The 23,223-nt window shown below is 40.9% G+C and overlaps 1 protein-coding gene across 1 annotated transcript in view; it reads left to right on the top strand.

The window, feature by feature from the left end:
• Pik3c2a (phosphatidylinositol-4-phosphate 3-kinase catalytic subunit type 2 alpha) overlaps positions 1 to 22,872 on the top strand; it is a 91,476-nt gene extending 68,604 nt beyond the window's left edge. Inside the window, exons 17-33 of the mRNA XM_051149271.1 lie at positions 867 to 960; positions 1,517 to 1,611; positions 2,357 to 2,537; positions 4,294 to 4,398; positions 5,838 to 5,930; positions 7,557 to 7,686; positions 9,279 to 9,415; positions 12,840 to 13,009; positions 13,544 to 13,700; positions 14,406 to 14,515; positions 16,532 to 16,739; positions 17,417 to 17,541; positions 19,259 to 19,376; positions 19,470 to 19,542; positions 20,305 to 20,414; positions 20,498 to 20,623; positions 22,690 to 22,872. Coding sequence (XP_051005228.1) covers positions 867 to 960; positions 1,517 to 1,611; positions 2,357 to 2,537; positions 4,294 to 4,398; positions 5,838 to 5,930; positions 7,557 to 7,686; positions 9,279 to 9,415; positions 12,840 to 13,009; positions 13,544 to 13,700; positions 14,406 to 14,515; positions 16,532 to 16,739; positions 17,417 to 17,541; positions 19,259 to 19,376; positions 19,470 to 19,542; positions 20,305 to 20,414; positions 20,498 to 20,623; positions 22,690 to 22,872 — 2,215 coding nt within the window. The remainder of the gene's footprint in view (positions 1 to 866; positions 961 to 1,516; positions 1,612 to 2,356; positions 2,538 to 4,293; positions 4,399 to 5,837; positions 5,931 to 7,556; positions 7,687 to 9,278; positions 9,416 to 12,839; positions 13,010 to 13,543; positions 13,701 to 14,405; positions 14,516 to 16,531; positions 16,740 to 17,416; positions 17,542 to 19,258; positions 19,377 to 19,469; positions 19,543 to 20,304; positions 20,415 to 20,497; positions 20,624 to 22,689) is intronic.
• Positions 22,873 to 23,223: the final 351 nt, after the last annotated feature.

Genomic DNA, 23,223 nt, shown 5'->3' with positions numbered 1-23,223 from the left:
ATTAAGGAAAGGGTGGGAGGGTAATAGAACACGTATGATACGAAAGTAGAAGAGGGAATAGTAGGAATGGAAGAGTTAAGTGGAGGCAGTGAGCCAGGCAATGGTGGTGCTCACCTTTAGTCCCAGCACTCGGGAGACAGAGGCAGTGAGCCCGGCAATGGTGGTGCTCACCTTTAGTCCCAGCACTCGGAGACAGAGGCAGTGAGCCAGGCAATGGTGGTGCTCACCTTTAGTCCCAGCACTCGGGAAACAGAGGCAGTGAGCCAGGCAATGGTGATGCTCACCTTTGGTCCCAGCATTCGGGAGACAGAGGCAGTGAGCCCGGCAATGGTGGTGCTCACCTTTAGTCCCAGCACTCGGAAGACAGAGGCAGTGAGCCCGGCAATGGTGATGCTCACCTTTAGTCCCAGCACTCGGAAGACAGAGGCAGTGAACCTGGCAATGGTGGTGCTCACCTTTAGTCCCAGCACTCGGGAGGCAGAAGCAGGTGGATTTCTGAGTTTGATGCCAGTCTGGTCTACAAATTGAGTTCCGGAACAGCCAAAGCTACACAGCAAAACTTTGTCTCAAAAAACAAAGAACAAGACAAAGTGGAGATGTAGGGGAGGTTCAACTAGAACTAAGTGCTTAGGAAGATTCCATTAGGAACTTCCTTTGTAGACTAGGCTAGCCTTGGACTCACAGATCGGATTGACGCTGCCTCCTAAGAGATGAATTTAAAGGCTTGCACTGCCACACAGCACATTGATTTTGAGTGAGAGCCATTTGGATCTTCTTCATCTGGGATAGACTAAAATTGTGGTTTCAGTTAATGTAGCTGCATTAGCAAGAAATCACTGTTGAATCTTGATTTTCTGATATTGTAGATTTGCTGATCAGGAAGTACGCTCTCTAGCTGTGAACTGGATCGAGGCCATTAGTGATGATGAGCTAGCAGATCTTCTCCCACAGTTTGTGCAGGTAGGAGTTTTTACTAGACTACCTGGCTTCCTGCTTACCTACCCTACCTAGTTCCAGTGGGTAGGGAACTGACTGTGGGACCCGTTGTCTATTTTAAAATGCCATTGTACTAGCAGAAATGTTGAGGGCACCGTGTGAGGATACAGCATGACCCCCCATAACTGGTGTCCCCCTCTCTTGAGTTTGCCATATGACCATGTGGATTTGTAACTCTCAGGCTTCTTAAATCTCAGAATTTCAGAATTTGTCAGACTTGGGCTTTTTTTCTTTTGCTTTGCCAGTGAAACATAGCTAATAAGTAGTATTCCTGTTGATTTATAACTTGGCCTATACTCATGTGGTTTTTATTTGAAATAGGTTCCAGGACAGTTGAGAGAACGGCATTGCTTCTGTTAGACAAGCGTTCTACCATTGAGCTATAAAACCTAGCTACTTCATTTCTATAAGTATCATCTTTTCACCAACGAGTACTATTTAGTCTATATATTTAATGGTTTTATCTGAACAATTTAGCATTGTTTGACTGCTAATAACTCTTATTTCCTCTTACACATAGGCTCTGAAATATGAAATTTACTTAAATAGTTCACTAGTGCGCTTCCTTCTGTCCAGGGCTTTGGGAAATATCCAGATAGCACACAGTTTGTATTGGTAAGATTTAAATTTTATCAAGTAGCTTCTTTCTTTTGCGGGTATTGACGGAGTTGACATAATCGTTAAATATAAATAGTGTGCTTATGATATTTGCTGTGGGTAACCAGCTGTATAGTGAATCTGTTATTTTAAGGAAGCTAAGATTTTTGTCTTTAAAAATAAAAACGAAAGGGGCTGGAGAGATGGCTCAAAGGTTAAGAGCACTGTCTGCTCTTTCAAAGGTCATGAGTTTAATTCCCAGCAACCACATGATGGCTCACAACCATCTCTAATGAGATCTGGTGCCATCTTCTGGCCTGCAGGTGTACATGCAGTCAGAACACTATATATGCAGTAAATTAATTAATTAATTAATTGAAAACAATAAAAAAAATTAAACCAAGCCAGGCACAGTGGTGCATGCGTGTAATCCCAGCACTTGGGAGGCAGAGGCAGGTGGATCGCTGTGAGTTGAGGCCAGCCTGGTCTACAAAAGCGAGTCCAGGACAGCCAGGGCTACACAGAGAAACCCTGTCTTGAAAAACATCATCATCATCATAATAATTTTAACAACCAAAATTAATAAAATTGCCAATATTTGCACATTATGGCTTTACAATAACTAATGGAGCTTTTTTGCTTATATTATTTAATTTCCTAGGTATCCAAAATAGAACTTGTTAAACTGGCCTTTGCGAGAGTTCCATCTAGTTCACAGAAGTGGCTGATATAATTGTGTTTTGTTTTTTTATTTTTCCATTAGGCTTCTCAAGGATGCTTTGCATGATACACATTTTGGAAGCAGATATGAACATGTGTTGGGTGCTCTTCTCTCAGTAGGAGGAAAAGGACTCAGAGAAGAACTTTCCAAGCAGATGAAACTTGTACAACTTTTAGGAGGAGTGGCAGAAAAAGTAAGGCAGGCTAGTGGATCAACCAGACAGGTATGTACCCATGAGAGAGAATGCAAATATTTCATTCTGTCCTTTGTTTGTTTGTTTGTTTTGAGACAAATCTTTCTCTGTAGCTGGCCTGGCCTGGCTCCTGTACCCTCTTGTCTAGGCCTCCTGAGTACTAGGACTATGGATGCATGCCACCTCACTTGGGTAGTTGGTACTTTTTTTTTATTTAATGATTTTATTGATTATTTGGAAATTTTACATAATACAACCCAATGCCATTCACTTCCCAGTCCTCCCAGGTCTACCCCTAGCCCTTATGACCTCTCCCAAAACAAAAGAAGAAGAAAAAGGAAAAAAATACCAAGTATAATTTATGTTGCCCATATACTCACTGGAACATGGTCAGACTCATAGTGGCCAGCCCCGTAAGGATAACTGAATGCTTCCCCACCGACCTCCAGAAGCCGCCAGGAGCTTCACTTCGGCACCCTTATCACAGTTCTTAAGCGTTCTCTTCTCACTTAGCAGTTGGAGTTCTAATAACAACTATGTTGAATCTATAGATCAATTTTGAATATATTACGATCTGGTTGGGTTGTTTGTTTGTTTTTGTTTTTTGGGTGGTTTTGGGTTTGTTTTGTTGTTTTGTGTTTTTAAAAATAGTTCTTTTCGCTTTATCTTGGAGAATTCTTGTCAGGACATATAGTTACAGTTCACATTCAATAGGTATATAATGTCACAAAGTATTTAGAGCTCTGTGCATTTTGTTTATACATTTTTCCATTCCCAAGTAATGCTGCTGTGGATATTACTGCATGCATCTTTACCCATCCTCTCACATTTCTTTTTCTGTTTGGTTGGTTGGTTATTCGAGACAGGGTTTCTCTGTGTAGCCTTGGCTGTCCTGGCCTCACTCTGTAGACCAGGCTGGCCTCGAACTTACAAAGATCCACCTGCCTATGCCTCCCTGGTGCTAGGAACCCGGACCTCTAGCATTTCTTATTTCTTTCATTTTCTGTTTGAAAAATTGGAGTCTCACTGTGTTGCCCAAATTGGTCTCAAGCTCCTAAGTTGTCTTGTAGTCCTGTTTCAATCTCCCTAGTAGCTTGTTCTGTAGACACGTGTCACTGCTCCAGGCTTGCTTTCATTTCTTTATGGGAGATTCCTATAGACAAAATAGTTAAGAGCTATGTACATTTTTACCTATTATGACCTCTGTTAGATATCTTGTTTTCTCTAAGAAGTTATACCTGTCTAGGCATGATGGTGGATGCCTTTAATCCCAGCACTTGAGAGGTAGAGGCAGGAAAATCTCTGAGTTCAAGGCCAGCCTGGTTTACATAGTGAGTTCCAGGCCAGCCAGGGAAACATAGTGAGACCCTGTCTTAAAAATAAAATAATGGGTAAATGTTGGTGGGTGGCCACTAGTAGGTTTCCCATAACCTTATACCCTTGTGTATATGGGCATCAGTGTGTTACAGAGGAAAAAAGAGTTCATGATGTTGGGAGGGAGGCATGTTGGGATTAGGAGGAGGTGGGTACAAGCAAGATCATTGTATATACATAGATGAAAATTTCAAAGAACAGATCTTTGGTGCTGGAGGATGGCTCTGACAGGAAAGTGCTTGCAGCACAAGCCTGGATTTGGATTCCCCAGTGCCCATGTGAACAGGCAGCACAGTGGTACCCACCTGAAGCTCAGTGCTGGGACTCACTGGCCAGCTAGCACATATGTACAAACTCAAATGAGTAGATCTTTATTTTCATGGTGTACTTACAGAAGCAATCTTTTTCCTAGGTCGTCCTCCAAAAGAGTATGGAACGAGTACAGTCCTTTTTTCTGAGAAATAAATGCCGTCTTCCTCTCAAACCAAGTCTAGTGGCAAAAGAATTAAATATTAAGGTAACACAATACTCTCAAGTTGAACAAAAAGAAGACAGTTCTATCTGGGTGTGGTGGCACACACCTTTAATCACAGAACTCGGGAGGCAGAGGCAGGTGGATCTCTGTGAGTTAGAGGCCAGCCTGCTCTACAGAGAGTGTCCCGGAAAGCCAAGGCTACACAGAGAAACCCTGTCTCGAAAAGAAAAAAAGGCAGAAAGAAAGGAAGGAAAGAAAGAAAGGAAAGAAAAAAGAAAGAAAGAAAACAAAAGAGAGTTGGTTAATACAAGCAAGACTGAGGCCTGTGGTCTATAAGCATGTAGAAAAGCATGTCTGACGTTAGACCTAGTTTACCTAATCGATATTCCTGAAATACATAGTGTCAGAGTTCTGTACTATTTTGGGTTTTGTTTGTGTTTGTAAATTAGGGTTATGATCTCACACTAGCTTTTTGTTAAGTTTTATTTTAAGGTTAGATTTTGTAGCTCAGTAGCAGAGCATTTCTCTATCATTTGTAAGGCCCTGAGTTCATTCCCCAGTCCAACAAAACATAGGTAAACTGTGACTTTATCTCTTCTGTGAAATTATTAAAGTATTAGTATTTGATTACATAGGTAATGAATTTCATCAGTACATATGTGAACTGATGAAATTCATTACCTATGGAGCTGTTGTCCCAGATCAGGATGAGTGTCACACAGCTGTGTGTCCTGTTAAGAGATTCAGATACTTAGAAGTTCAATTGGTCAGTAAAAGGTTTTGTACCAGGTTTTGTTTTGTTTTGTTTTGCTTTGCTTTGCTTTGCTTTGTTTTGTTTTAAAACAAGGTTTCTGTGAGTACTCTTTGCTGTCCTGGACTCACTTTGTTGACCAGGCTGGCCTGCACTCACATCGATCTGCCTTGCACCAGGTTTTTAAGTTTTTGGTTTTCTGCCTTTATAGAGAAGCTACTAATATATGCTATGTTTAAATTTCAAGAGATATTTGCATACATTATTGACAGATTATGTAAATACTAGTTAACATCTGCTGTTTGATTTGCTATAATTTAAAGAAAAACAACAGGGACAATAAGTTCAAAATTCACTTTTATGCTAGTGTTAACTCTTCTTTTGTTTGTGTGTGTGTGTGTTCACTTTTTCTTTTCATTATGTTTCTTTTTTAACATATACATTTATATTATTACACATTAATAAAATAAACTACATACAGCAGGAAGAACCATGAGACAATCAGGAGTTAAATAAATGTTACATTCACAGTGAGCTGGCTGTGTGTGTTTGTGAAAGTTGTAGTAAGCACCTCTTCTGTGTCCGTGTCGCTCCCTCACACTCAGTGTTGTGTTGTTGCGTTGCAGTGCTGGGTCCGTGTCACTCCCTCACACTCAGTGTTGTGTTGTTGCGTTGCAGTGCTGTATCTGTGTCGCTCCCTCACACTCAGTGTTGTGTTGTTGCATTGCAGTGCTGCTCCTTCTTCAACTCTAACGCTGTGCCTCTCAAAGTAGCAATGCTGAATGCGGATCCTTTGGGGGGAGAAATCAATGTCATGTTTAAGGTGAGAAAACTACACTTATCCTTTGGGTTTGGTCTCTTGGGGGTGTTTGGGGGGAGAGGGACAGGCATTGGTTCAGTGTTGTTAGGTTTTCAGCCAGGGCCTCTCTGTAGCCCTGACTGTCCTGAAACTTGCTCTGTAGACGAGGCTGGAATTGAACTTGCAGAGCTATTCATGTTCACGTCCGAGTGCTGCTATGGTCCAAACTTTCTCTTGTTAGGGGGGTTTGGTTTTGGTTGAGACAGGGTTTCCCTGTGTAGCCTTGGCTGTCCTGAAACTTGTTCTGTAGACCAGGCTGGCCTTGAACTCAGAGACTAGCCTGCTGATCCCAGCTCAATGTGCTGGAACTAAAGGCGTGCAGCCACCACCGCCTGGCCTTGTCTTTCTGTGTAGCCGGTTGAAGGCCTAGGCTCAAGGGACCCTTCTCCTGCTTGAGCTTCCCAAACACCTGATGCATTTTTTAAAAAGAAAATGAAAATTTGCTGAGATTCCAGTTAGCTTTATCATTTTGGGAAGAGTAACATTTATTCATTGTATATGTATGAATGTTTAAATATATACACATGCATGCTGAGATCAAAAGAGGACATTGGATATCATAGAACTGGAGTCATGGACAGTTGTGAGGCACCATGTGGGGCTAGAAACTGAACCTACATTGTCTGCACAGACAAGTAATCTTTCCCCCTGAGTCATCTCTCCAGGCTCAAGAGGACTGATATTTTTTAAGTGGCCTTTTATTAACTTTAATGTTATATTCAGAATATTAGCATTGATATAGTCAAGAAACAAGGTATGACAAAATTCCTATGATTTGTTGTTGTTTTGGTTTGGGTTTTGTTTTGTTTTCTTTCCAAGACAGGGTTTCTGTGTGTTCGGATTGGCTGTCCTGGACTCTCTTTGTAGATCAAGCTAGCCTCTGCTGGGATTAAAGGTGTGTGCCACCACACCCGGCTTGGTTTTTTGTTTTTGTTTTTTAATATAGTACTCTGCCTGCATGTACACATGAAGGCCAGAAGAGGGCATTTGCTCACATTATAGATGGTTGTGAGCCACTATGTGGTTGCTAGGAGTTGAACTCAGGACCTCTGGAAGAACAGTTAGTGCTCTTAACCTCTGAGCCATCTCTCCAGACCTGTTGTTTTGTTTTGTTTTGTTTTGTTTTTCTGAGACAGGGTTTCTCTGTGTAGCCCTGGCTGTCCTGGAATCTGTAGACCAGGCTGGCCTTGAACTTAGAGATCCCAGTACCTCTGGCCTCCCAAGTGCTGGGATTAAAGCCGTGAGTCACCACTGCCTGGCTTCATTTTATTTTTTTAATTGAAAGTATTTTGCGTGCTCTAAAATTCAACTTTTTAAATGTACCGTTGAACAGAGTGTAGCTCAGCGGTAGAGTGCTTGCCTAGTGTATACAAAGCCAAAGACTCAGTCCCCAGCACTTCAAAATCAATTAATTAAAATAAAATACGAGTTTAAAATAAGTTTCTCTAGGACAGACACCCCCAGAGGAGTACAGTGCAGCTCTAATAATCTTCTTTCTCTCTGTACATGGCCTTTCAAGTGCCCCTCAGATCTTACAGCATGTAACAAGTGCTTAAGGAAAGGTACAGTTCTTATTTCCTTAATTTCAAGGTTGGAGAAGATCTTCGGCAAGATATGTTAGCTTTACAGATGATAAAGATTATGGATAAGATCTGGCTTAAAGAGGGACTGGATCTGAGGATGGTGATATTCAAATGCCTATCAACTGGCCGAGATCGAGGTAGGTCTGTTAGTTGGGTCTTGATTTTTTGCTTTTGTATCATGAACATAGCTTACTTTTGAACTTAATTTGGTTGTATACTTACAGGTCCTGGTGCAGGCTTACTGAGATCTCATTTATTTACATCTAGTATTACTTACTGGTTGGATTATTTATGATTAAATGCTTTTAAAACAACTACAAAACATTTACCTACTGGCAAGTCATGCTGGAAAATGTGAGCAGCCAAAATTATCTTATGTTTTTTTAATTTTCCAAGAGCCAAAAAGATGACTCAGCAGCTAAAAGTACTGGCTTGTCTTCCAGAGGAACCAGGTTTGAATGCCAGCACTCAAATGTAGTCCTACTAACAAAACAGCTCAGTAAGTAGTCCTAATAAACACTTTGTAATAGCCAGAAGTATAGATTAATTGACCCAATGAGGAATTCATTTACTTAAGCCAGTTTTGGGTTTATTTCCGCAGACTAAATAATGATAATGTTTTGTTTTGTTCATAAAAGTAGATTTTTGTTACTCATTTGATAAATTTTTCATTTTTACTTTGTTATTTGCATGTGTTGGGAGGATAGGTACACATGGAGTTCAGAGAACAACTTCCAAGAGTCATTTCTAAGTCCTTCAGTGGTGGCGCACACCTTTATCTCAGCACTCAAGAGGCAGAGGCAGGTGAATCTTTGTGAGTTCGAGGCCAGCCTGCTCTACAAAACTAGTTCCAGGACAGCCAGTACTTCAGAGAACAGCCCTGCCTCAAAAAATGAAAAAGAAAGAAAGAAAAAAAATCAGTTCTCTTTTCCCTGTGGATTCTAGGGATTGACCTCAGATTGTCAGGCTAGCATGGCAGGCACTTTTATTCACTGAGCCATGTCGCTTAGTCTTCAGTGGGTCATTTTTTAAATGATGACTGATAACAGCTCATTATGTCATACAGACTACACAGTCATCAAATGACACCACCATTGTTCCTAATGAGCAAACAGTCACGGGTACCTAGCACATGAACAGCATATACACACAGCACGCACACAAATCAGTCATTACATCTTAGATACACTTTGTTTTATTTTTATTTTCCACCCCCTCACCCTACCCCCCGTAGGATTTCTCTGTATAGCCCTGGCTATACTGGAACTCACTGTATATCAGACTGGCCCTGAACTCAGAAATCTGCTTCCCTCTGCCTCTGGAGTGCTAGGATTAAAAGCATGCACCACCACAACCTGCCTTTTTTCTTTTCCTTTCTTTTTAACTTGATGTATATGGGTGCTTTGCTGATGTGTATGTTTGTGTACCGTGTGAGTGCTTGGTACCTGTGGGTGCCTAAAAGGGACATCAGATCTCCTGGCACTGGGGCTACAGATGGTTTTGAGATAGCTACATTGAGTGCTGGCATTCGAACCTGGTTCCTCTGGAAGACAAGCCAGTACTCTTAGCTGCTGAGTCATCTCTTTGGCTCTTGGAAAATTAAAAAAACATAAGATAATTTTGGCTGCTCACATTTTCCAGCATGACTTGCCAGGTTTGATATCTTATTTCAAGGACTGAAATCTATAAATATTTGAAAGACTTTGGGGTGATATTTTGTTTGTTAAAGGCATGGTGGAGTTAGTTCCTGCTTCGGATACTCTCAGGAAAATCCAAGTGGAATACGGTGTGACAGGATCATTTAAAGATAAACCACTTGCTGAGTGGCTGAGGAAATACAATCCTTCTGAAGAAGAATATGAAAAGGTGATCAGCATGTTTCTTTATTCTAAAGAACTGTCAAAATAATAGTACAAAGGCTATTAATGCTTCTCAGAGCTGTTACAATGTTAATATGGCTTAAAGGAAGACTCATAATTACTTTGAATAGTAACCTAAGAAGACTCCAGTTTTGGCGTGCTTTAATTAATGTGTTTTGGGGGGTATTTTTGGTTTGGTTTGGTTTGGTTTTTCCGAGACGGGGTCTCTGTTGTAGCCTTGACTGTCCTGGACTCACTTTGTAGACCAGGCTAGTCTTGAACTCAAAGCTACCTGCCTGCCTCTCCCTTCCAAGTGCTGGGATTAAAGGCCTGTGCCACTGCCGCCCAGCTTCATTAATGTTTGTATTATCTTGTGAGAATTATGTTTCGGTATGGCATTTTAAAACTAAATTTGCTGCTGCTATTGTTTGTCTTCCCTCCCTTGTCCCTCATGTCCTCTGTTTGAACAGACCCAGTTTTAGCCAGGTACAAACATCTGTAATCCCAGCACTCAGGGAAGCAGAGGCAAGGGGATTTCTGAGTTCAAGGCAAGCCTGGTTCACAAAAGTCCAGGAAAGCCAAGATTACACGGAGAAACCCTGTCTCACAAAACAAAACAAAAAACCAGCCAGGCATGGTGGCACACGCCTTTAATCCCAGCACTCTAGAGGCAGAGGCAGGTGGATTGCTGTGAGTTCGAGGCCAGCCTGGTTTACAAAGCGAGTCCAGGACAGCCAAGGCTACCCAGAGAAACCCGGTCTCGAAAAACCAGAGAAAAAAAATTTTTTTTTAAATAAAATAATAAAAACAAACAAAAAGGACCCCAGTTTTAATGTCACTTAGCTACCTAGTGTAGGTGTCATTTTTATAGACATTAAAGTGCTGTCTAGGGGGATGGAAAGATGGCTCAGAAGTTAAGAGCACTGTTTACTCTTCCAGAGGTCCTGAGTTCAATTACCAGTAACCACAGCGTGGCTTACAACCATCTATAGTGTGATCTGATGCCCTCTTCTGGCCTGCAGGCAGAACATTGTATACATAATAAATAAAGTGCTGTCTTTGGGCCCATAGAGGTAAAGCAACACAAATTTGTACACCATGGGTCTTTTAGAGTGGTTTAGTTAGACCACTCTCATTTTAAAATTATTTTTGACAGGTTCTCTCTACATAGACCCTGGCTGTCCTGGAACTTACTATGTAAACCAGGCTGCCCTCAAACTCAGAAACTTCTGCCTTCCTCTGCCTCCATAGAGCTGGGATTAAAGGCCACCTCATCTGGCTTCATTTTTTAGTTCTTTGTAGTCTTGGGAAGACAGTGTTTCTTATTTTTAATATTGGCTTGTGCCAGGCGTGGTGGCACACGCCTTTAATCCCAGCACTCAGGAGGCAGAGGCAGGCAGGTCACTGTTGAGTTCGAGGTCAGCCTGGTCTACAAAGTGAGTCCAGGACAGGAAACCCTGTCTTGAAAAACCAAAATAAAATAAAATTTCATATATATATATATATATATATATGTTTTAAAATAAGTAGTTGTATATAGAGATTGATGTTAAGTATAGTGTGAACATTTTGTTGTCGTCATTGTTGGCTATGGTTTCTAGAGGATTGCGAAATAAAATTAACCACAAAAACCGATAGAAATCCAGTAATTTGCTAGTATTAGCATTGTGGTACAAGCCTTCAGTCCCAGTCTTAGAAGACTGAGACAGGAGAATGGTGAATTTGACTGGAATACAGACCTTGCCTGAAAAGGAAAGAAAAAAAAAATCACATTATATTAATGCTTTAAAATACTCACTATGTGCATCTTACACGCTGTATATCCTTCTGTGTTACGTTAGTAATCCCCAGCAATAACAAGCCTAACTGAACCTTGACATTCTGGTCATGAGATACAAACACAATTATTGAATGTTTTAAGATATAAATTGACTTTTCTTGTGTTCTCATATATGCTAGATAAACAATGGCACATATATATAATATAATATAATATAATATAATATATATGTATATTAGACCATAAACTGACCGACTTAAAATTACATTTATTTATGTGTATGCTGGCATGAACCCTTGCAGGCCAGAAGAGAGTGTTCAGTCTGTAGCTGGAGTTACAGGCAGTTGGGGCCTACCCGATGTCAGTGCTTGGAATCAAACTGATTCCTTAGGAAGAACAAGTACTTGTAACTGCTGAGTCATATCTACAACTCTGAGCTGACTTTCTTTACATATGTTCTCTATACTATTAGAGAGGAAAATTAATTTGATCTAGGTTAAAAATTATGTCCTCCATGTTGGGAATTGGACCCAGAGTTCTGTGCATGCTAAGCAAGCATAAGATTAATTTATGTCCCTTTGATAACCTCATTTACAAACATGATGCCTAAAAGCTGGTCATGAAGCTGGGCGTGGTGGTGCACACCTTTAATCCCAGCACTTGGGAAGGCAGAGGCAATCCAGGACAGTCAAGACTATACAGAGAGACCCTGTCTCAAAACAACAACAACAAAAAGCTGGTCATGAGCAGTTAATGCTTTTTGTTTGTTTGTTTGTTTTTCAAGACAGGAGTTCTCTGTGAAGCCCTGGCTATCCAGGAACTTGCTCTGTATACCAGGCTGGCCCTGAACTTAGAGATCTGCATACTTCTGCCTCCTTAGTGCTAGGATTAAAGGTGTGAACCACCACTGCCCAGCTTATTCTCTTAAGTAGAGACTAGTAGGATGCAACAGTAACTGCCTTTTAGAAAGGCATTTAGCTTTTGAAATACGAAAAGGACTGGCTTTTATTCCCAGTGGGTATGCTGATACTGCTAAGAGAAGTTTGCAATAGTTGTTTTATTTTTATTTTATACCTCTATTTTGTGTGTGTGTGTGTTTGGGTTTTTTTGAAACAAGATCTCATTCTAACTGGTCTGGAATTCATAGCAATCCTCCTGCTTCTACTTCTTGAGTGCTGGGATTATAGATGTGAGCTACCATACCCAGCTCTGCAAATAGTGTTGTTTGTTTTTTTGTTTGGGGTTTAGGGGATTTTTTGTTTTGTTTTGTTTTGTTTTGTTGAGACAGGGTTTCTCTGTGTAGCCTTGTCTGTCCTGGACTTGCTTTGTAGACCAGGCTGGCCTTGAACTCACAGTGATCCACCTGCCTCTGCCTCCCGAGTGCTGGGATTAAAGGCGTGCATCACCACACCGGCACAAATAGTGTTTTTAAAGAGTGATGAATTGGGCTTGATGTGGTGGCGCACATCTTTAATCCCAGAACTCAGGAGGTAGAGGCAGGTGGATCTCTTTGATTTTGAGGACAGCCAGAGCTACATAGTAAAATCTTATGTCAAAAGAAAGTAATAAATTGTTACTGCACATTAGCAAATTCTGCCTCCTTTAAGACATTTTTTTTTTCCTCTAACATAATTTTATGTCTTTATTTCAGGCTTCTGAGAACTTTATCTATTCTTGTGCTGGGTGCTGTGTAGCCACCTATGTTTTAGGCATTTGTGATCGGCACAATGACAACATAATGCTTCGAAGCACAGGACACATGTTCCACATTGACTTTGGAAAGTTCTTGGGCCATGCACAGATGTTTGGTAGCTTCAAAAGGTACTAATGTTGTTATTACCATCACTGAAGGGACATGCCCGGCCTGGGCCTCTTGCTGTACTTTGCCGTGTGGCTCCTTTTGAACATAACTGGGGATGAAAAGGCCTTAAGAGATGACCTTGCCACAAATAGACAAAAGCAATGTGCATGTAAAAAATGGGCATGTATTCTATTTACTCTAGTTCACGGTGTCTGCTAGAAATGGTTCCATTTGTATAAGGATAATGAACATAAGTTTCCTCTGCATATTTTTGTAACCACTGTTGAATCTCTCTTTGAGCATATATATTTCTAAGTAATCACTTTTGTGAAAATTTCATATTTAAGTTCTGCTCCCATGATAAAGTTGCAATGTAACAGTTTTCCTCAAAATGTAAATTTTTAAATGTTAGGGAAATGCAAAACCGTTTGGTGCTGTTTCCTACTTGAAAACTGTTATCGCTCACATGGCTTCATTTGATAGCTTTGAACAGCAATGGCACCGTTTATGCTGACTGTGTTCTGTAAACTGTGCTCTGTGTGTACTTTCAACAGAGACCGAGCTCCTTTCGTGCTTACCTCTGACATGGCATATGTAATTAACGGAGGTGAAAAGCCCACCATTCGTTTCCAGTTGTTTGTGGACCTCTGCTGTCAAGCCTACAACTTGATAAGAAAGCAGACAAACCTCTTTCTTAACCTTCTCTCACTGGTAACATTTACAGACATTGAATTGTATATTAGAACCTCTGTGTTTTGATCATTTTAAAAGGATGCTTTATGCTTTTGACATAAAATTGGCTGTAGTGAGCACACACCTTTAATCCCAACACTCAGGAGGCAGGGTCTCCCTGTGATCTCTGTGAGTTCAAGCCCAGCCTGGTCTACAAGCAAGTGCAGGATAGCCAAGGCTACACAGAGAAACCCTGTCTCGAAACAAACAAAACAAAAACAAAAATACAAAAAGTCAGGAGAGTGGTGCCCACAGGGGAGAGCAGTAGCAGCTGGAGTTTGAAAGGGGCATTCACTGCTGGTGATCGAGTGCATGTGTGTCTCTAGATCTAGAATATCCAGGTGGCGAGCATTCATTAAGCGTCTACTCAGGATTTATGCACCTCCTAGGATATACAGCACCTAAGTAAAGAGAACTAGAGCAAAAGGTACTGAAATTATTGTGACTGGAATTGCTATAGTAAACATAATCCTAGGAGAAAATCTGGATTTTACGTGTTTCCGTCCATAAATGGACATTACTAGCAGGAACTCCTGTGACTTTATAAGCTCTAGTTTTTTCATTTGTAAGAGTAACTTAAATACCCAAGACCTTAACAAACTCCTCAAGTGTATGATAATTTTTGTTCCTTTAATTCTAAGTACATGACCAACAGGGATGTTAACAATTTTTTTCCTTCTACAGATGATTCCTTCAGGGTTGCCAGAACTTACAAGTATTCAGGATTTGAAATATGTTAGAGATGCTCTCCAGCCTCAGACTACAGATGCGGAGGCCACCATTTTCTTCACTAGGTAACAGTGTCAGGGCACAGGACAAGGAGCGCTTGTCCTTCCTTCCTGCTGTGAGGGCCTGGTGCTGCAGGGAACTGTTTGTTCCTCTCAAAGTGTAATCTGAGGGTATTCAATTCATGATTTCCACTGGATGAGTCCTGCTTATAAACACACACACACACACACACACACACACACACACACACACACACACACATATATTATTATTTTGTTTGTTTGTTTTGTTTTTTGACACAGAGTTTCTCTATGTGGCCTTGGCTGTCCTAGACTCACTTTGTAGAGCAGGCTGGCCTCGAACTTACAGTGATCCACCTGCCTCTGCCTCTCGAGCTGTAAACATGCCAAGCTGTAAACATATTTCTAAGAAATGTGCTTCCCACAATATTGTGCTTTTTTGAAAGCTGCCTTCTGAAATGATTTTTTTTTTTTTTTTTTAAAGAATCTACCATGATCAGCCGGGCGTGGTTGCGCACGCCTTTAATCCCAGCACTCGGGAGGCAGAGGCAGGCGGATCGCTGTGAGTTCGAGGCCAGCCTGGTCTACAAAGTGAGTCCAGGATGGCCAAGGCTACACAGAGAAACCTTGTCTCGGGGAAAAAAAAAAAAAAAAGAATCTACCATGATTGTTTCCCTGGATACCATAGCCCAGCAGCAGACTGATACACTAAGGCGGTAAACTGGTACTTCATGACACTGTTTGAAGTCCATGCCAGGGAATGGCTAACATTTGAATGTCATTGTTGTTTTCAATAAAAACAGATCTTAGCAAACATATTCTAAAGACCCAGTGACCATGTTCTCTGACTTTTGCTGTCCTGTCTTCTGGGCAAGGGAAAATGGAGCTCAGGTTAATGTGTCAAGTTGAGCTGAAATGAAGGAAGATGGCTTTTCAGTGCCTCCCAGCTTAACCTACCAGTTTGGCTGTTGATAGTTGTTATTGGGGTTGTTGTTTCCCTGCACGGGGCTGGGAACCAAACCCGGGACTGGGCTCTTCGCAAGCATTTAGTGCTGAGCTAAGCCCTCAGTCTTTTGTGATTTGTGTGTGTGTGTGTGTGTGTGTGTGTGTGTGTGTGTGTGTGTGTGTGTTTAGTCAGTGGTTCCCCTAAGCCAAGCAAGTGCTGGACCACTGAACTACATCTTAGCCCTTAAATATGTTTCTGAATAGTGTAGCTCCTTTGGTGACCTAAATGTGTTATCTAGGCCTGTCTCACAATGGGCTTCTTCAAACTCCATCGTCTCAACACTTCCTCTCATAATTAAATGTTATCACGATTATCTGAGGGATGATTTGCCACCAAATTCTCCCATGCTGCTTAATAGAATTTTTAGTATGTGAGCAAAAATAATAGTCATCTTTTTAGTAATACATTTATAAGCCTTCTTCTAGTTCTACAGCTCTTTGGTCTTGGACCCCATATGACTCAAGAAATCTAGGTGTTGTTTCCTTATTAAATATTTTTCTGTTGGAGTGAGATGGATTTTAACAGATTTTCTTTGTCCCAAAGAAAAAGAGAGTCCTTGGCAGATTGAAAACCTACTCAATTTTTCACTTTTTAAAAACATTTTTAGGGCCGAGCGTGGTGGCACGTGCCTTTAATCCCAGCACTCAGGAGGCAGAGGCAGAGGCAGGTGGATCACTGTGAGTTCGAGGCCAGCCTGGTCTACAGAGAGAGTCCGGACAGCCAAGGCCACACAGAGAAACCCTGTCTCAAAAAAGCAAAATAAAAAAATATATATTTTTAAAAATTATTTCTTGGGTGTGGTCTGTGCTGCCTGCTTGCATGCATGGTAGAGGATAATAATGTATAGGGGCTGGTTCTTTCCTTCTACACTGTGGGTCCTGGGGATTAGCTTTGGATCACTAGGCTTGGTAGTACATACCCTCACCTGGTGAGCCATCCCCAGAGCCTGCTCCTGCTTAATGTTTCAAAGGGAAGTGGTTTTTTTTATTTTACTATCTTGAACTTAGCATGTGTCTCCACGAAAACTTATTAACAAGTTTCTGATTATTTTGTAGGCTGATCGAGTCAAGCTTGGGAAGTATTGCCACAAAGTTTAACTTCTTCATTCATAACCTTGCTCAACTACGTTTTTCTGGTCTTCCTTCTAATGATGAGCCCATCCTTTCATTTTCACCAAAAACATACTCCTTTAGACAAGATGGTCGAATCAAGGAAGTCTGTGTTTTCACATATCATAAGAAATACAACCCAGATAAACACTATGTAAGTTTGTTCAGTGTGTGTAGATAATCATGCGTAAGATTTTTTTGTCCTTTGTACATCTTCACTGACAAAGTTCTAAGCATTGATTCTGTTTGTGCTTGTTGCTTCCATGGATGCTCCAAAAATTAGTAAATGTACTTAAAGAACAATCATAATAGGATTTTTTTTTTTTTTTGTATTGTTAAGTTTGGGTAAAAAAAATCATGAGGGCCAGTCAGGTGTGGTGGCGCACACCTTTAATCCCAGCACCTGGGAGGCTGAGGCAGGCGGATCTCTGTGAGTTTGAGGCCAGCCTGGTCTACAAAGGGAGTCCGGGACAGTCAAGGCTACACAAGAAACCCTGTCTCAAAAAACAAAAAACAAACAAACAACAAAAAATGTGTGTGTGTGTGTGTGTGTGTGTGTACATATGTACACAAAGCTTATTTTTATATACGTACAATAACCATAAAGCGTTTTGTTTTTCTGTGACTGGGTCTTACCGTGTAGCATTGGTTGTCACAGAGCCATCTGCATAGACCAGGCTAGCCTCAAACTCACAGAGAGTCTCAAGTACTGGGAGTAAAGGCTTGTGCCACTGTGTCCTGCCAAACCTTATTTTGAAGCAAATACAGGATTTATATATATATTTTAATTTCATTATAATATAATATGCCTGCCATGTGATTTCTTTTCAGATTTATGTGGTCCGAATTCTGAGAGAAGGACACCTTGAACCGTCATTTGTATTCCGGACATTTGATGAGTTTCAGGAACTTCACAATAAGCTCAGTATTGTTTTTCCACTGTGGAAGTTACCTGGGTATGTTCCTGTTCTTGCAAAAATTCATACTTATTTTCCTATGTAGAAACAATTTGTTTTTACATGTAGATGAAAAACTTTGGTTAACATTTAGTTCCAGGAGGCTGGAGAGATGGCTCAGAGGTTAAGGGCACTGACTGCTCCTCTAGAGGTCCTGAGTTCAATTTCCAGCAGCCACATGGTGGCTCCCAACCATCTACAGTGTGATCTGGTGCCCTTTTCTGGCCTGAAGGTGTATATGCAGCCACAGCACTGTATACATAATAATAAATAAATCTTTTTTAAAAAATTAAGTATGAGCCGGGCGTGGTGGCGCACGCCTTTAATCCCAGCACTCGGGAGGCAGAGGCAGGCGAATCGCTGTGAGTTCGAGGCCAGCCTGGTCTACAAAGTGAGTCCAGGATGGCCAAGGCTACACAGAGAGACCCTGTCTCGAAAAACCAAAAAAAAAAAAAATAAATAAAAAATAAAAAAATAAAAAAAATAAAAAATTAAGTATGTAACTTAAGCATACAGTGTCTTCAAAACCAAAACAACAAAGTGTGAGCTTTCCAGACTCCAGTTTTGTCACTTTGATGGTACAGACACAGCAGTACCAATTAAGATAATGCAATTTTGTTTTTAATGGTTCTGCATGCTACAGCTGTAGAAATCATCCATATGAGCCATACAGATCTCCTGTGATAAATAATAAAGCTGAGGTCAGGTGTGATGGCTCAGCAGATAAAGGCATTTTCTCCAAGCCTGACAACTCTGAACCACATGTGCCATAGCATAACCCTGACCCCTTGCAAAAAATGTCAAAATAAATAAATAATAATAACAATAATCTGGAGAAGTTACCACTATAATTCTTAGATGTAGTAATCTTAATGCTTAGCTTTTTTTTTTTTTTTAAGATTATTTTTTGTTTTAAATTGTGTGTATGTGTGTTTGCTTGCTTGCTGTGTTGTCTGAGGAGGTGTCAGGTATCCTGGAGCAGGAGTTGCCCTGGCCATTGGGAGCTGACCAGTGAGGGTGCTGGGAACTGAACTCAGGATCTCTGCAAGAGCTTCTGACTGCTAAGCTGCTGCTTTTACCTCCAGTGCAAAGCTTTTTATCAATCTCCTCTTTAAAATCCCATATTTACTGTAGCTTAATGACCAATAGATAGTCTTTGCCACATTCTTCTCAGAAAAGATTTCAAAAACAAGGAGGCAAAATGGGTATCAAAGTATGTTATTGCTGGGTGTGGATCTCTGTAAGTTCAAGACAAGTCAGGGATACAGAGTGAGACCTTGTCTCTTAATATTTATAAGGTGTAGCTAGGTGGTGGTGGCATATCTGTGTGCGTATATATATATATTTGCCTCCCAGTTTGTTTTGGGGTTATAGGCATGTGCCACCATACCCAGCTATATACACAAAAATATAATAGATTGGCCAGGCGTGGTGGCACACACCGTTAATCCCAGCACTCAGGAGGCAGAGGCAGGCAGATCACTGTGAGTTCAAGGCCAGCCTGGTCTACAAAGCGAGTCCAGGACAGCCAAGGCTACACAGAGAAACCCTGTCTCGAAAAACCTATTAAAAAAATAGATAGATACATAGATAGATTAAGACCCTAATTGGTATCTTAGGTATATAACAAAGTATATTTCTAAGTATTGTTCATGAGTCTACAATACTTTCTGATGAAATAATTTAAATCTCATTTGTTTTTGTTTTTCTTTTGTAGCTTTCCTAATAGGATGGTTCTAGGAAGAACACACATAAAAGATGTAGCAGCCAAAAGGAAAGTTGAATTAAACAGTTATTTACAGAGTTTGATGACCTCGTCACCAGATGTAGCAGAGGTGACCTTCCAATGTAACGAGTAAATATAATGTACTCTATTTTTGTGTTATGTGATTTTTTAACTAATGAACCTTTCTTCTCTTTAATCTTAGTGTGATCTCGTTTGCACTTTTTTTCATCCATTACTTCGTGATGAGAAAGCTGAAGGAATAGCTAGGACTGCAGGTGGGATTATCCTGTTTCCTCCTGGTTTAATAGTTTGTGAGTTTTGTGATGGAATGGATGTGGATGTGTGTAATTGCGTGTGTATGTATGTAGAGGCTGGAAGTCAGCTTTGGGTGTTGGAGCTTTTTTTTTTTTAAGATTTATTTTATGTGTTTTGCCTGAAGTATATATGTTTACCACATACATGCCTGCATGGGTCAGAAGAGAGGGTTGGTTTGTCTGGATCAACAGTATGGATGGTTGTAAGCCATTGTTTAAGTGTTGGGACTCAAACCCAGGCTTTTTTGTAAGAACCACAAACTCTCTGTCTCTGTTTATCTATCTCCCTCCCTCCCTCCCTCTCTCCCTCCCTCCCTCTCTCCCTCCCTCCCTCCCTCCCTCTCTCTCTCCCTCCCTCCCTCCCTCTCTCTCTCCCTCCCTCCCTCCCTCCCTCTCTCTCTCCCTCCCTCCCTCCCTCTCTCCCTCCCTCCCTCCCTCCCTCCCTCCCTCTCTCCCTCCCTCCCTCTCTCCCTCTCTCTCTCCCTCCTTCCCTCTCGCCCACCCTCCTTCCCTCCCTCCCTCCCTCCAGGGCAGTCTAAGCTAGTCTGTTTCTGAGAAAAACTTAGCATTCTTAATAGTTACCAAAAAAGGTACAAATGTCATATGAAGTTTACTTTCCCTATCGACTTCCGCGCACCCTGTCCTTGTGCAGCAGTTGTGTGGTTGAAGTGTGAACCATTTGCAGGCCCATTGAGATAAAGAAGAAAGTATTTCTGTTTTCAGGTACAAGCCCCTTCAGCCCTACTCTGGGACAAATAGGAGGAGCAGTGAAGTTATCTGTTTCTTACCGAAATAGCACCCTCTTCATCATGGTGATGCACATCAAAGATCTTGTGAGTGGCTACACATGATGACTGTAGAACAAATCTGTACCTTAGTAGGAAGCACTACTGTTAAGGGACTGCTTTTCTTATAGGTTACTGAAGATGGGGCTGACCCAAATCCATACGTCAAAACATACCTGCTTCCTGATACCCACAAAACGTCAAAACGTAAAACCAAAACTTCACGTAAAACTAGGAACCCAACATTCAATGAAATGGTAAGCTAAACTGCATGTCTAAAAATTTCAGAGTGGTTGTTTTGAGATTTCGATACTTTTATTTCTATAAGATGTACTTATTTGCCGGGCGTGGTGGCACATGCCTTCAATCCCAGCACTCGGGAGGCAGAGGCAGGCGGATCGCTGTGAGTTCAAGGCCAGCCTGGTCTACAAAGTGAAACCAGAACAGCCAAGGCTACACAGAAATCCTGTCTCGAAAAACACACAAACAAAAAAAGATGTACTTATTTATTTTTTGTGTATTTAGTGTTTTGTTGGCAGGTACATAAGTGCAATGTATGTGTGCCTGGTAACCACAGAGGCCAAACGCTGGGACTGGTTTCTCTGGAACTGGAGTTTACAGGCAATTTTGAACTGTCATGTAGGTGCTGGGAATTGAACCCAGGACCACCTCAAGAGCAGCCTGTGCCATTAACTGCTGAGTTGTCTCTAGTTCTTCCTTGAATGCTTTGTCTTAGTAATCCTCTTTCAGTGTCAGCTGAATAGTATTGAGCTTAACTGTTACTGAGATACTCCTAACTGACTGGCAGATCTATATCCCGTCAGTAACCAGTGAACACCTGCTAAAATTCCCCCATCTCGCTCCCTTACTTATTTTTTGGGTAGACACATTATTGTGTCTGGTCAGAAATTAGAAGATAACTTGAATTTTTATCAAGATGGTGAGCTTATCAAAACCTGTTTTTTAAAAAAAAAGCCAGACATGGGCAAAAAAAATGGCCCAGCACTCAAGAATAGTTGTTCTTTCAGTCCCCAACACCTACATCAGAGGGCTTAAAACTGCCTGTATCCAGTTTCAGGAGATCTGACACCATCTTCTGTCTTCCTCAGGCCATGTATGAATGACATACACATGACTTTTTTTTAAGATTTATGTATACAGTGTTTTGCCTACATGTGCGCCTACACATCAGATAATATGATTGTAAATGGTTGTGAACCACCATGTGGTTGCTGGTAATTGAATTCAGTGCCATTGGAAAAGCAGCCAATGCCCCCAGCCTCTGAGCCACCTCTCTGCCCTACATTAAAATTTTTAAATATTTAATAAATTTTAAAGAGGAAAAAGCTAGGTAGGATGGTAAATTCCTGTAGCTCTTTAAGGGTTGAAGCAGGAAGAATCTAATGTGAATTCAAGGTCAGCCTGAATTACATAGCAAATTTGAGGTCAGCTATCTATATATAGAGTCAGTGTGTGTGTCTCTCTCTCTCTCTCTCTCTCTCTCACACACACACACACACACACACACACACACAGCCCTATAGAGGGTCGTTCACTCTTTAAAAACACACACAATGCTTACCAATGAACACTTGGTGTTCACTCTTATAAAATAGCAGTGGATTTTTAGTGGATTATTCACTGGTTGATGTTACACTGTCAAGACAATAAAACAATGAAATGCCAGCAAGTGTTCTTGTGGTTGTTTTAGTCAAAATTTAGACGGTCTAGATTAAGGAAGTGTTTCTCAGAACTTACTGTGAAGCTTTATGGAAAAATAAAAATGTTGAATGTTGTAATGAGGATTTGAAGTAGCTTTCAGCACCACAGAGTGGTGCAGACTGCACTTGCACTGTGGGGTTGTGTCTCCTTGTAAGAAGTCACCACTTCCTGGCACACAGCATGTAAAGAACAAAAGAAAATGATGAAATTTTAATGTTTTTGCAACAAATATTTTTAAAATTATATTATCCAACTTGCTTTCCTTTCATCCTTTTTTTTCTCCAGCTATTAGATCATCTTAAGGTAATCATCAGGTAATCTCTTCCCTCCCTGTCACTTCCATCTCATAGAAACCATGTCTGAAGGTTTGGGGTTTGTTTTGTTTTTTGACAATGATTGGTCCTGCTTTATATAATCTCTATATTAAATACTGATAGGAATGATTGTTCAACCCAAGATTCCCGAAATTGAAAATATGCTTCTGAGGAGGCATTGAGACAAGCCCTGCCTCTATAGTCAGTGCCATTCATCGTGCCACTGTTTGACATTTTGTTGAAAATATTCCATGAAACCAAACGTTATCATTTTTTTTTCTCTCCAGCTTGTTTATAGTGGATACAGCAAAGAAACTTTGAGACAAAGAGAACTTCAACTGAGTGTACTCAGTGCAGAATCTCTTCGGGAGAATTTCTTCTTGGGTGGAATAACTCTACCACTGAAAGATTTCAACCTGAGCAAAGAGACAGTTAAGTGGTATCAGCTGACTGCGGCCACATACCTATAAATCGTGGGCTTCTGAGTTAAGTGGCATCAGCTGACTGCAGCCACAGACCTATAAACCGTGGGCTTCTGAGCTGTGGAAGCGAAAGTTACACTGTGTGCACATGTGCACACACACACTTGGGAACTTTGTATAGTTTATATGTGAGCAGAAAAGCGTTAACTGAACCTGTTGGACCAACTGTCACATAACTGAACTTTTATAGATTGTGGGAAGCCATTGCTGTTTTAAAGTCATTCTGTTGGATGCTACCAATCCCAAATTGAATATACAGTAAGTCCTGAAAAAGACTTTGACATAATACTGTGTCATTTTTGCCACCTTGTCTGTATTCTTCCTACACAGACAGAGCAA

This window comes from Acomys russatus, chromosome 7, assembly GCF_903995435.1.
Source record: "Acomys russatus chromosome 7, mAcoRus1.1, whole genome shotgun sequence".
Classification (NCBI taxonomy): domain Eukaryota; kingdom Metazoa; phylum Chordata; class Mammalia; order Rodentia; family Muridae; genus Acomys; species Acomys russatus.
Note: the sequence above shows the minus strand (reverse complement) of the source record. Positions and strands in the feature narration are given on the sequence as shown.